The following is a 12,788-nucleotide window of genomic DNA, read 5'->3' as shown; positions in this document are numbered from 1 at the left end:
ATGGAATGTTTTTTTCCCATTTTTTGTGACATCATTTACTTGCATCACTGTATTATAGTTTTCAGAATAAAGTTCTTTTTTTACCTCTTTACTTAGATTTATTCTTAGGTATCTTATGGGTTTTGGTGCCATTTTAAGTGGGAATGATTTCTTAATTTCTCTTTCTTCTGCTTTATTATTTGAGTATAGAAATGCAAGAGACTATTAAAACCTGTTAGAATTTTCCGAGTGATACAAATGTCTTGATGTTTCTAACAAGCCCTTTTGTACTATACCTGAGTTTGTGCTATTGAGGTGACTCAAGGTGGGGACATTAGATACATTCAAGGTAGGGGGTTGTCCCCAGAGGACCAACCATGTGATTGGAGGGTTCAAACTATGTAACTTATTCCCTCCCCGACCCGTGGAGGTGAGTGGACTAGAGTTATCCAATTACCAATTGACAGTGGTATAACCACTCATGCCTATATTTTGAAAGTTTCACAAACATTCTAACACAATGAGGCTAAGAGAACCTCATGTCAGTGCACATATTGAAGTCCTAGGAGAGTGGCCGGTCTAGGGAGGCATGAAAGCTCTGTATCCCTATTCTACCCTATATCTCACTCCACTTATCTTTTCCAATCAGCTGTTCTTGAGTTGTAACCTTTGTAATAAAAACTGTGATTGTACCTATATTTCTTTCCTGAGGTCTATGAGTTGTTTTAGACAATTGTCACAAATGAGGGGAGTTTCAGGAACCCTGAACTTTTAATCTTCCTGGAAGAATGTTGAATAGCCTCAAGGTCTCATGGGTGGCTGGTGTCTAAAGTTGGGATAGCCTTATGGGACTAAGCCTTAACTTCTGGGATCAGCAGAGTTTTCGTAATTAGTGTCAAAATTTTATTGAATTATTATACAACCCACTGGCATTGGAAAATTGATTAGAAACATGTGGTTTAAAAAGATAAATGATTAAGATCAGAAGTTATGGAAGCTTTAATTGCTGGGTTAGAAGTCAAGCATGTTATGGAATAGAAGACTTGTTGAAAACATTTACTAAAGGTAATATTACCAATGAAATTGAAAAATGATGGATCCAACTTCTGAGAGTTGGGTCAGTGGGTGTTTAACAATGTGAAAAACAATTAAGAAATAAAAGCAAAATATGTAATCCCTTCGTTTTTGCAATAGTTACCAAAATAAAAGAGAATGCTAGGTCAGAACTTGAGCTGTAATCAACTAAGAATTTAGTTAGTCTGACCTTTTTTTTATTAACCTCAAACCTTACTCCAAATCCAAATATTTTACTACAAAAAGAGGATTGCCACAGATAATCCATGTAAGAAGGGAGGAAAAAAATAGAAGCTATCAAAAACAGTAGTTATCATGTGAAATTTCTCATTTTTGTGGATGAGTGTCATCTTGAAAAATATTTTCTAAAATGGATGATGAAAATTTTCAATTGAGGGGAAGTTATTAGCTTGCTATGAAATTTTGATGTGTTCAAGATTCGTGACATCCAACCCTGTCTCAGGATCCATGCTGTCAACATGGATTTTCTCCTGCTATCTTGGCCTCCCACCCCCAACTCTTTTTCAAAATAAATAAAGGAATAGTCAAGTACTTACTTGGTTGATGAGATTTACAGCACATGTAAATGCATAGGTGTATTATCCAAACATTCGGGTTTTAAAATGTCTAGAAATATAGAAAAATGCAAGCAGGCTAATAGACAAACTATCAGAAAGCATTGAGATACAACATAGAAAATGACACCCAAACATAAATGAGGAAGATCACACTGACAATTAGGTAAATGTGATGCCATTTTGCATGCACAAGCTTTGTTCTCTCCCCTAAAAAACTAAAACACACACACACACACACACACACACACACACACAAAGCACATACCTAAAATTTGGAAGGTTTTTGCACTGATTGTGAGAGTGTAGATTAATACAGGGGCCCTCAAAAGTTTTAGTGTATTTAGTGTAGTTTTCAGCTTATGAACTCCTCATGTCTCTCTTATAAACACCTTGCTGCCAAGATCATATATATGTCTCCTGTGTTTTTTTCTGAGTCACTGGTATCCTTCTTGATTGCTTCTTCTTTTGTGTGTTGGATCTGGAATAGATTTTGAGAGTCCTGGAAGAATGTTGCCTAAGTATTGCTGTAGGTAGATTTTTCCCTCTTATTTATCCACCAGATGAATGGTCATGCTAATTGGAACAAATTATCTGGTTCAGCTGCTTCTGGACAGGGACTTTAAGGGATATTCCCAAAGAATAGTCAAAACTTCTTTAGTTTCAAGGAGGTTCCCTGAGTTCCCCAGCTTGACATGGACTTAATATTTTCACTTTATGTTGAAGGAAAGAAATGTGTGTCTCTTCCTCTGTCTGGGCTAATGAGCTTTAGGACTGGGAGTTCTCCTTGTCTGCACTCTGGGTTTTATCCTCCCCCAGCCTTGGTGGTAATACCTCACCTCTTCTGCCTCCACCTACCTCTCCTCCTGTTTCTGCACCACCAGTGGTGCAGTGAACATAACTGACTCCTGCACTAGTCTCCATGACTCTAGTGCCGATGGCTCGTGCTCCTCCTTCCCTTGTTATCTAGGAGCAAAGATCACCCCAAGCTGTTGCAACACCTTATAAGGTTCAAACTGGACACGTCCCTAATCAACATGAAAGGGCCCAAGGGTTCTCTTGGACTTCAACTGCCCATTTACCCAAAGGTGCCCCAGGTCAACATGGACAATGGGGAACAAGTGGATTGACACTTCAGCAGACCTAGCTTCAGCATGTTCAGTATTTAAACTCATTTAGGTTTGTTAGTTTAATTAAGGAAGACTTGTCTTTAGAGTTATCAGCATTAATTATAAGCTTTTCTTCTACCAAGGTTTACTAAATGTGAAGTAACCTCATATGATCTTTGTTGTAGTTTGTCAGCAAAAGATGAGTTGAAATGATGCTAGTGTCATCTTTCTTAACTTTTCATGAGTAATTATTAATAAAACAAGTAGGTTCAGGCTCCAAGGTGGCTCAGTCTGTTGGGCGTCTGACTTCAACTCGGATCATGATCTCAAAGTTTGTGGGTTGAGCTCCGCATCAGTCTCTGTGCTGGCAGCTCAGAGCCTAGAGCCTGCTGTGGATTCTGTGTCTCTCTCTTTCTGTCCCAACCCTGCTCACACTCTGTGTCTCTCTCCAAAATAAATAACATTTTTTTTCAAAAGTAAGCTAAATAAATTAAAAGGTACACACACACACATACACACACACACACAGGTTTTCATTGGGTTCAAAGTATTTGGTCACCTCAAACTTCAAAGTTTTGATAAGATAAATGATAAATTGAATTTAAGTCATTGAGTATCTAAATTTTGGGGTAATTCTTAAAAAAAAACAAGTAGGTTAAATAAATTATATATAAATTTTTTCATAGGTTTCAAAATCTGTGCTCACATCAAACTGAAGTTTGCTAAGTTAAACGATAAATTGGATTGAATTCATTGGATATCAGTGGTGAGAGTGGAAATAACTGTGTATCCCTGATCTCAGGGGAAATCTTTCCGTTTTTTTTCCCTATTGAGGATGAACTTAGCTGTAGGATGTTCATAAATCTCTCCTGACACCCAATACATAAAAAGTATGTTCTTTCTATTCGAACTTTGTTTTTATTAAGACAGGATGCTATATTTTGTCAATTTTTTTCTGCGTCTATTGACAGGATCATATGGTTCTTTTCTTTTATTAATGTGATGTATCACATTGATTGATTTGCAAATATTGAACCAGCCCTGCCACCCAGGAATGAATCCCACTTGATCATGGTGAATAATTCTTTTTTAATGTTGTTGAATTCAATTTGCTGGTATCTTGTTGAGAATTTTTGCATCCTTGTTCACCAGGGATATTGGCCTGTAGATTTTTGCTTGTTTGCTTGTTTGTTTTTTGTTTTTTTCTTTCTGTGTCCCTGTCTGGTTTGGGAACCTAGGTGATGCTGGCTTCACAGAATGAGTCTGGAAGTTTTCCTTCCATTTCTTTCTTTCTTTCTTTCTTTCTTTCTTTCTTTCTTTCTTTCTTTCTTTCTTTCTTTCTTTCTTTCTTTCTTTCTTTCTTTCTTTTTCGGTTTTCTTTCTTTTTTTGGGGGGCTGGGGGGACATCTTGAGAAGTATAGATGTTAACTCTGCTTTAACTGTGTAGTAGAATTCCCAGAGAAGCCATCTGGACTCTAATTTGTTGGTAGATTTTTGATAACTGATTCAATTCCTTCACTAGTTATGGGTCTGTTCAAATTTTCTATTTCTTCCCCTGTGAGTTTTGGTAGTATGTGAGTGTTTAGGAATTTCTCCATTTCTTCCAGGTTGTCCAGTTTGTTCGCATATAATTTTTCATAGTATTCTCTGATAGTTGTATGTATTTCTAATGGATTAGTAGTTATGAGTCCATTTTCATTCATGATTTTATCTGTTTCGGTCCTCTCTCTTTTATTTTTCAGAAGTCTGAGTAGGGGTTCATCAGTTTTGTTTATTTTTTCAAAACCCCAGCTCTTAGTTTCATTGATCTGTTCTACTGCTTTTTGTTTGTGTGTTTTCCCCTATTTTTGGATTCTATATTGTTTATTTCTGCTCTGATCTTTATTATTTCTCTTCTGCTGTCCTTAGGGTTTCTTTGATATTCTGTTTCTACTTCCTTTAGATGTGCTGTTAGCTTTTGTATTTGGGTTTTTCTTGTTTCCTGAGATAGACCTGGATTGCAATGTAGTTTCCTCTTAAGACTGCCTTTGTTGCATCCCAAAGTGTTTGGACTGTCATGTTTTCACATTCATTTGTTTCCACGTATTTTTTAAATTTCTTCTTTAATTGCCTTGTTGACCCATTCATCCTTCAGTAGAATATACTTTAACCTCCATGCATTTGGAGGTTTTCCAAAGTTTTTCTTTCATTTGATTTCAAGTTTTATAGTGTTGTGATCTGAAAATATACATGGTATGATCTCAATTATTTTATATTTATTGAGGGCTGTTTTGTGACTCTGTATGTGATCTATCTTGGAGAATGTTACATGTGCACCTGAGAAGAATATGTATTCTGCTGCTTTAGGATGAAAAATTCTGATTATACTATCAATTTCATCAAGTCCAGAGTACCATTTGGGGTCATTGTTTCCTGATTGATATTCTTCCTAGATGATCTGTCCATTGTTGTATGTGGAGTATTAAAGTCCCCTGCAACTACCACATTCTTATCAATAATATTGCTTATTTGTGTGATTAATGGTTCTATATATTTTGTTTATTCTGAATTGGGTGCATAAACATTTATGATTATCTCTTCTTGATGGATATACCCCATAATTATGATATAATGTCCTTCTGCATCTCTTGTGACCATGTTTAGTTTAAAATCTAGTTAGTCTGGTATAAGTAAGACTACTCCAGCTTTCTCTGGCTTCCAGTAACATGATAGATAGTTATCCACCCCCTCACTTTCAATCTGAAGGTGTCCTCAGGTCTAAAATTGGTCTCTTGTAGACAGTAAATAAATGGATCTTTTTTAAATCTATTCTGACACCCAATATTTTTTTTTATTGGAGCATTTAGTCCATTTAGATTCAGTGTTATTATTGAAAGAGATTGATTTAGATTCACTGTGTTATCTGTAGGTTTCATGCTTGTAGTGATGTCTCCAGGCCTTTGTGGTCTTTGCAACATTCCACTCACATAGTCTCCCTTAGGATTTCCTGTCGGGCTGGTTTAGCGGTGATAAACTCCTTCAGTTTTTGTTTGATTGAGAAAACCTTTATCTCTCCTTTAGTCTGAATGGCAACCTTGTTGCATAAAGAATCCTTGTGTACATATGTTTCCTATTCAGCAGATCGAATATTTCCTGCCACTCCCTTCTGGCCTGCCAAGTTTCAGTAGATAGGCTGCTACTACCCTGATGTGTCTACCCTTGTAGGTTAAGGACTATTTATCCCTGGCAGCTTTCAGAATTCTGTCTTATCTTTGTATTTTGCCAGTTTTACCATGATGTATCATTCAGAAGATTGATTCCTATTATGTCTGAAGGGAGTCCATTGTGCCTCCTGGATTTCAATGTCTGTTTCCTTCCTCAGACTCGGCAAGTTCTCAGCTACGATTTCTTCAACTTCACCTTCCCCTTTCTCTCTCATCTTCTTCTTCTGGAATTCGTATGATACACATATTATTACATTTCATTGAATCACTTAGTTCTCTAATTGTCCCCCTCATAGTCTATATTTTCTCAAATCTCTTTCTCAGCTGCATCTTTTATCCTTAATTTTATTTTCTATTTTACTTATTCTCCCCTCTGCCTCTTCAATATTTGCTGTCACTGCCTCTCATTTATTTTTCACTTCATTTACAGCATTTTTTAAATTCATCATGACTCTTTTTTAGTTCCTTAATCTCTGTAGCACTAAATTCTCTATTGTCTTCTATGCTTTTTTTTTTCTGAGCCCAATAATTATCTTATGACTACTATTCTAAATTTTTGTTCAGTTATATTGTTTATATCTGTTTTGATCAATGATTTAGCTGTCATTTCTTCCTGGAATTTCTTCTGAGAAGAATCTTCTGATTCATTGTTCTGGCTAATTTTCTCTCCCTTACGTGTTTTAAAAACTTGTTATGTGCCTTGCATCTGTGAATACTACTATATTAAAGAGGGGCCATACAATGTCTAGGGTCTGACACTTTAGGAGGTATTTTTTCCAGTGTGTTACTTTCTTTTGTTGTGACTTTGGTTGCCTTATCTCCCTACTCCTACTGATGGTTGGGCCCTTCCAGCATATATTTTGATTTGCTAGTAGAAGTAGTCCTGAAAGGAAAGTAAACAAATAAACCAAACCCAAAAATTAACACACAAACAATCCAAAAACCAAAAAGCAGAAACACCAGCTATAAGTAAACAAAAGGTTGGGGTTGGTGCTGATGCAAAAGCCTTATCCCATACAAAGAGATAAATGACAGGGGCAGGGAAAAATAAAAGAAAAAAAAATAGACCAGACAGAGTAACTATAAGGCTTAATCTAGAGAGAGAGAGAGAGANATAGATATTCTAAAATAATATATTTAGAACAGGTATAAATAAAATAGATTAAAAATGACTGCAAAAACAAACCAACAACCAAAATAATCAGACTAGAAGAAAAAAGAGAAAAGGAAAAAAGGAAGGATAGGTGCAGAAGGGTGAGGTTTATTGTAAACTGGTTCCACTTCCAATGTGGCCTGTTTTTTCCCAGAAGCACCACCTTGGTGGTGATGGGGAGAAAGATGGTGACACCGCAGTGTCTCTTCCACTGACTTGATGTCCCAAACCACTGGGTTCAGGTCTTCCTCTCTGCTGCGGGCATGAGCAAGGCGGTTTGCTCTGCTTCACCAACTCCTACTCCTCCCTGGTGCTCAGCTCGGTTTTAAATGGGGATGTTTTAGAGGATCTCGCTCAGTGGCATTCTGGGGAAGTGCCACTCTATGTCGCAGATATATGGGCTCTGGCTGGTGGGTAAGGGCAGTCTTTGTCCTTTGAATGGCTATATATCTTCTTCCCACAGCACTCCATGGAAGGGATTATTTTCTCCCACTGCAGACAGTACGTATAAACTAGCTACCGAGTCCAGGACTGGCTCCCCTCCTCCCAGGTGTTTGAATAGGGCAGTTGCCCCCAGTCCAGAGAAAGCCCTGAAGTTAGAAACTGGATTTTCTCCATCCTTTCTGAGGCTTTTCTCTTATCCTGATACAGTCCTACACTTCTCCAGACTCTCTTTCTCTTCCCTTTGCAGAAAATATTAGCTGTCTTAGTGGAATCCCACATATGGAAAAGATTTTATCCCTTTTTATTCTTTTGTTGTTGCTGTTGTTTTTGTTAAATCTCCTTTGGATTTGCATATGATTTATCTTCAAGTAAGTTTATTTTATCTTGAATAATTCAAAGGAGTTTATTTTAATTCAAAGTTCAAGAACTTCTTATATTGTTCTTGTATCTTTTCTAAATATTGTTAAATAATTGTATTTGCTAACATTTTCTTTTTAAAATCTCACATTTTTTACCACCTGGATATGGAATTATTTAAGATATAACAATAAAATGTGCTTGCATTGTACTCAGTTTCAGGAAATTTGTTTATGTAACAGTCTATCAATTACTGGAAAACTTATTAAATTCCAGTTTCTTAATCATATATTTATACCAAATTATAAGTAAACGAATGCTTAGTTGATTAAATTACCTATTATATGTCTCACTGTCTGTATGTGTAGGTTTTAATGATATTTTATGATATTAAGTGATTCACTCATTGAAACCACTTATTTGCTCTATAGAAAAATATGACTGGACCGCCCAGCACTACAAATGAGAATATGACTGTGATTTCAAGAAGTTATTGAATAAAGGTATATTTGTAGTTTGAGTGGGATAACCAACACCTAGGAAAGTGTCAGGCAAATAGACACTTCTCTATAAGGTCTCATTTTATGATTGGATATGTATGATTCTTCAGTGTCTTCTTAGAATTTATGAATACTCTTCATTTCATCACAGTATTTGAAGTTAATCACTAAAAAGGACATTTCATCATGCTACTTTATTTCCACATATTTCATTGTGTCAATGTATATCTCTTATGACTGTGAGAGACAGACTAAATAAGTCAGTTCCAACAAGAATGGCAGCATTTCCCATTGGAATACTTCAGAGCTCAAGCCATTGAGAGATGAGCAACAAATATAAAATCATCACCTTCCTCATTGTTTGTTCTTATACACAACTGTATTGGCTAAAGTCAAGAGAACAAGAAGCAAAGTGCCTTTTAGGAAAGAAGTTTCTTAATATTTGAAAACCAGAGCTACTGGAATAATGATAAGGAATACTTTCATCAGCAACTACACACAAAGCCTGATGATTTCTTCCATCTTCTACAGAACAGATACTTTAGTGAGTTTTATTTTCTTTCATTTTGGTTGTTGATTGTAATTTCAGTAAGAAAATAATGAATTTATAAAAAATTTTAGAACAAGATTTTAGAAAATTCTAGTGATACAAGTTTCTTGGATTATTAAATGTTTATTTTAAGGTCTTTAGAACATAGGTTTTCTAAGTGCAGGCCACACTGGTTCTGAAATGAGTTCACACATCAAGGACACTTTGGACTTCATAACAGTTATTTACATAACTTCAAAATAATACATAACAGGATGCTGAATTCACTGTAATCAATTAAAAACAGTTAAAATGTCAAGTAAATTTTTATTTCAGTCCTATGCAGACAGTAATAAAGGAATTAAGCAAAATTGTGAAATGATAGATCAAAATTTGATGACTAAGTTAGCAAAACATTATGACTAAAATGTAGTTAAAATAACTGGATTACAGGCTACAGTATCATTAATTAGCATTCTTTATTTTCAATTTATGGAAACATTAGGTTGNGTTCGTGGGTTTGAGCCCCGTGTCAGGTTCTGTGCTGATAGCTAGCTCAGAGCCTGGAGACTGTTTCAGATTCTTTATCTCTTTCTCTCTCTGACCCTCCCTTGCTCACGCTGTCTCTCTCTCAGAAAGAAAGAAAACAATAAAAATTTTTAAAAATATATTATATTATGTGTTATATGAGTATAGATAAGGAAAATATTTGAAATTCATGCATTTGAATCTTTAGAATGCATTTGTAATTCAGCTATATCTCTTTTTTCCATTTTGTTAAATGTAATAACTTAAGTGGATATAGGCTGGAATGATTAGTTTCAAGTGATTCTTTTCAATAAAGGATGAGAGAAATAAATTGCATTCCAAATATTTTATTACAATAGTTTTATATTCATTTACTTTTTTCGTTGTCTATATTATTAGAAGTATAAAAATAAGATGCATATATGGAAAAATAAGAACACTTAGCCAAACTAGGAAATAAAATATCTTACCACAATTATAAAATTTAAAGAAAATAGTATTTTTATAAAACTTGTATACTGAAGAAAGTGACAAACTCTCTGCATCAATTAATTGCTACTACTCACTCCTGACTTGTAAAAGAGAAGAGGTCAGTTGATTTCAGAAATTTACACTGAATCTGTTCACCATACTTCTTGAAACAACTCCACTTTCTTTATCTATTTACACTATGTTTAAGTAATTAAATCCTTAATTGAATAAGTAAGAATTACTAATTGTTGAGACAGAAAAATAAGTCACAGATATTGACACATAATGAATAAACCTATGAAACACAGTGAAGTAAGATTAATATACAGTAAATAATAGATTATAGGTGATGTAAATGATAGGTGATATATAAAAAAATAAATATACTTAGTGTATATTCATATCTATGTATGCATATATATAATCTATCTATATATCAATAATCTATCATCTATTCCACTTATCTCTACCCATTTCAAATATTTTCTTTTAAAATGTTGGCAGATTTTTAATAAAGTAGAAAAGTATACAGCATTTATTACTTAATATAGGATTATTTTAGGTAAAATATTTTAAAAGGATTCATGTGTAGTCATCATGTCCATAAGTTAATTAGAAACAGGATATTGTAGTTAAAATAAAGGGAAAGGAAATATAGACTCGTAAATAGAAGTTTTACTTTATACTTATAATTGTGGAGCAATATAATGAAGTAAGATTGGATAAACACATATGTTTGTGAATCTATTTCTATTTATCAATTTGTCTAGGCATATGGATTTCACAAATGCATAAAATGACCTTAAGTTGCAAAACAAGATAACTAAAAAAGTTTAAGTGTAACAAGGAATAACATATAGTAATCCAGATAGATGAAATAAGAAATTCTATATTACATTTAATCAATTATAAATTGTAATCAAAATATCAGAAGATAAAAGAAAATATTAAAGTAATACAGAAAAAAAGGAAATTTAAGGTAGAAAGAAGAATTCCTGTTGTTTTATGAAGTTACTTTTAAGGCAAATACAGGAGCAATTAAATATCAGTCTAATCATTAATTCAATAAAGACAAAAATTGCCAAGCAAATGGATAGAGGATGTGGCATGGGATCGTTGGAAACTTCATATTTATTCCTCCACTTACTTTCACATGTAAATTAAGATTCTTCTCTTTAAGGTTTCATTTTGTTGTGAATCTGATAATCAGTTTGGACATATGTTTGCATAGCATTATAACAGACATTTAAAAAGAGAAACAAAAACTTGATGAAACAAGGTACATACAAAATGTGGATTTATTGATGGAGAAAATGCATTTCTTAAAATTATTTTTACTTTCTCTCACACACACCATATTTACTAATCTGATAAGAATTAACAGCTTTTTTCAGCTTTATTGAGGTAAAATAAATATGCTTAGAATTAATGACCACATTAACCATATCTTTTCTTTTTTAATGCAGAATGTTTCATCAAAAATGAAAAATATTTCGTTGGTGACAGAATTTCTTATCTTGGGATTTTCTGGCCCATGGAGTCTTCAGTTCTTACAATGTGTGCTTTTTATAGTAATTTACCTGTTAGCCCTGATGGGAAATGGCCTCATTATTACCATAACATCCTTGGACCCATGCTTGCAGACACCCATGTATTTCTTTTTAAGGAATCTGTCCCTGTTAGATATCTGTCTCATTTCAGCTGTTGTGACTAAAACTGTTGTCAATTCCTTGACTGACAGAAATTCTATCTCATTTTTTGGCTGTGTCACCCAGGTCTTCCTGGTGCCTTTTTCAGCAGAGGCAGAGCTGTTCCTCCTCACAGCAATGTCTGTTGACCGCTATGCTGCCATTTGCCATCCGCTGCACTATGAGGCCATCATGACTAGGGGTACATGTGTGCAGATGGTGGCTCTGTCCTGGCTCATTGGTGGCTTGATATCTGTTATGCATACAGCAGGAACTTTCTCCCTATCTTACTGTGGATTCAATGAAATTCGACAATTCTTTTGTGATATTCCCCAGTTGTTAGCTATTACTTGCTCAGAGAATATAACTGTAGAAATTGTTCTCATTCTTGTTAATGCAGTCCTGGATTTCTTCTGCTTTTTTTGCATCACAGTCTCCTACATCTCCATCTTCTCCACGGTCAGAAATATACCATCCACGAAAAGGCACTCGAAAACCTATTCCACTTGCCTTCCACATTTGGCAGTTGTTATACTTTTTCTCTCAACTGCTTCCATTGCTTACCTGAAACCTATTTTAGGGTGTATATCATTCATCGATTTTGTTCTATCTTCTTTCTATATTTTGTTGCCCCCTTCCCTTAATCCTATCATCTACAGCCTAAGAAATAAGGCGATGAAGACAGGTTTGGGGAAGCTGATCACTAGAAGACCCTTGAAGAAGGAGAATGTCCTTAATTTTCTCCAAGAGTAGTGGTGTTTTCTTTTGAATATTTTTGTAAATACAGGGTCAGTCTAGCAAGTATGTTGCAAATTTGTACTTATCTCTGGAGTTAACCTGGAACCATGGCTGTAATCCTTGGCCAAATGGAGTTAAAGATACAAACTAGTATTAATGAGGGTGCATTCAGGTCGGATATAACTTTGGAGCATCGCTAGAGAAAATGTAAACATTCTTAGTTTGCACCTGGTTTCTGTTAGGCTGTTTTGATTTTTGTTTATTGAGTCAGATTATAGATCTGTTTTTGGATATGTGACTAGACAGTCAAAAAAGTTTTCTCCTTAACTGAGAGTGTGGATTCACCAGTGCCCTTCCTTCAGAGAGGAAGCATGTCTCATATGACTGAAAATGTTTCCCAGAAGCTAAGCCTCATTCTGTTTAATGTCCTTAATATTACA

The 12,788-nt window shown here is 34.8% G+C and overlaps 1 protein-coding gene across 1 annotated transcript; it reads left to right on the top strand.

The window, feature by feature from the left end:
• Window positions 1–11,403: 11,403 nt before the first annotated feature.
• On the top strand, window positions 11,404–12,363 carry LOC144241515 (olfactory receptor 14A16-like). The gene has a single exon (XM_077776100.1). It carries the CDS (start codon window positions 11,404–11,406, stop codon window positions 12,361–12,363), a length of 960 nt encoding a protein of 319 aa, XP_077632226.1.
• The last annotated feature ends 425 nt before the right edge of the window (window positions 12,364–12,788 follow it).

The sequence above is a fragment of the Crocuta crocuta genome, unplaced genomic scaffold (genome assembly GCF_008692635.1).
Source record: "Crocuta crocuta isolate KB4526 unplaced genomic scaffold, BGI_CrCroc_1.0 scaffold441, whole genome shotgun sequence".
Lineage (NCBI taxonomy): Eukaryota > Metazoa > Chordata > Mammalia > Carnivora > Hyaenidae > Crocuta > Crocuta crocuta.
Note: the sequence above shows the minus strand (reverse complement) of the source record. Positions and strands in the feature narration are given on the sequence as shown.

What these genes read in the sequence shown, in the direction of transcription:
- LOC144241515 (XM_077776100.1), top strand. Translation starts at nt 11,404, where the DNA reads ATGAAAAATATTTCGTTGGTGACAGAATTTCTTATCTTGGGATTTTCT.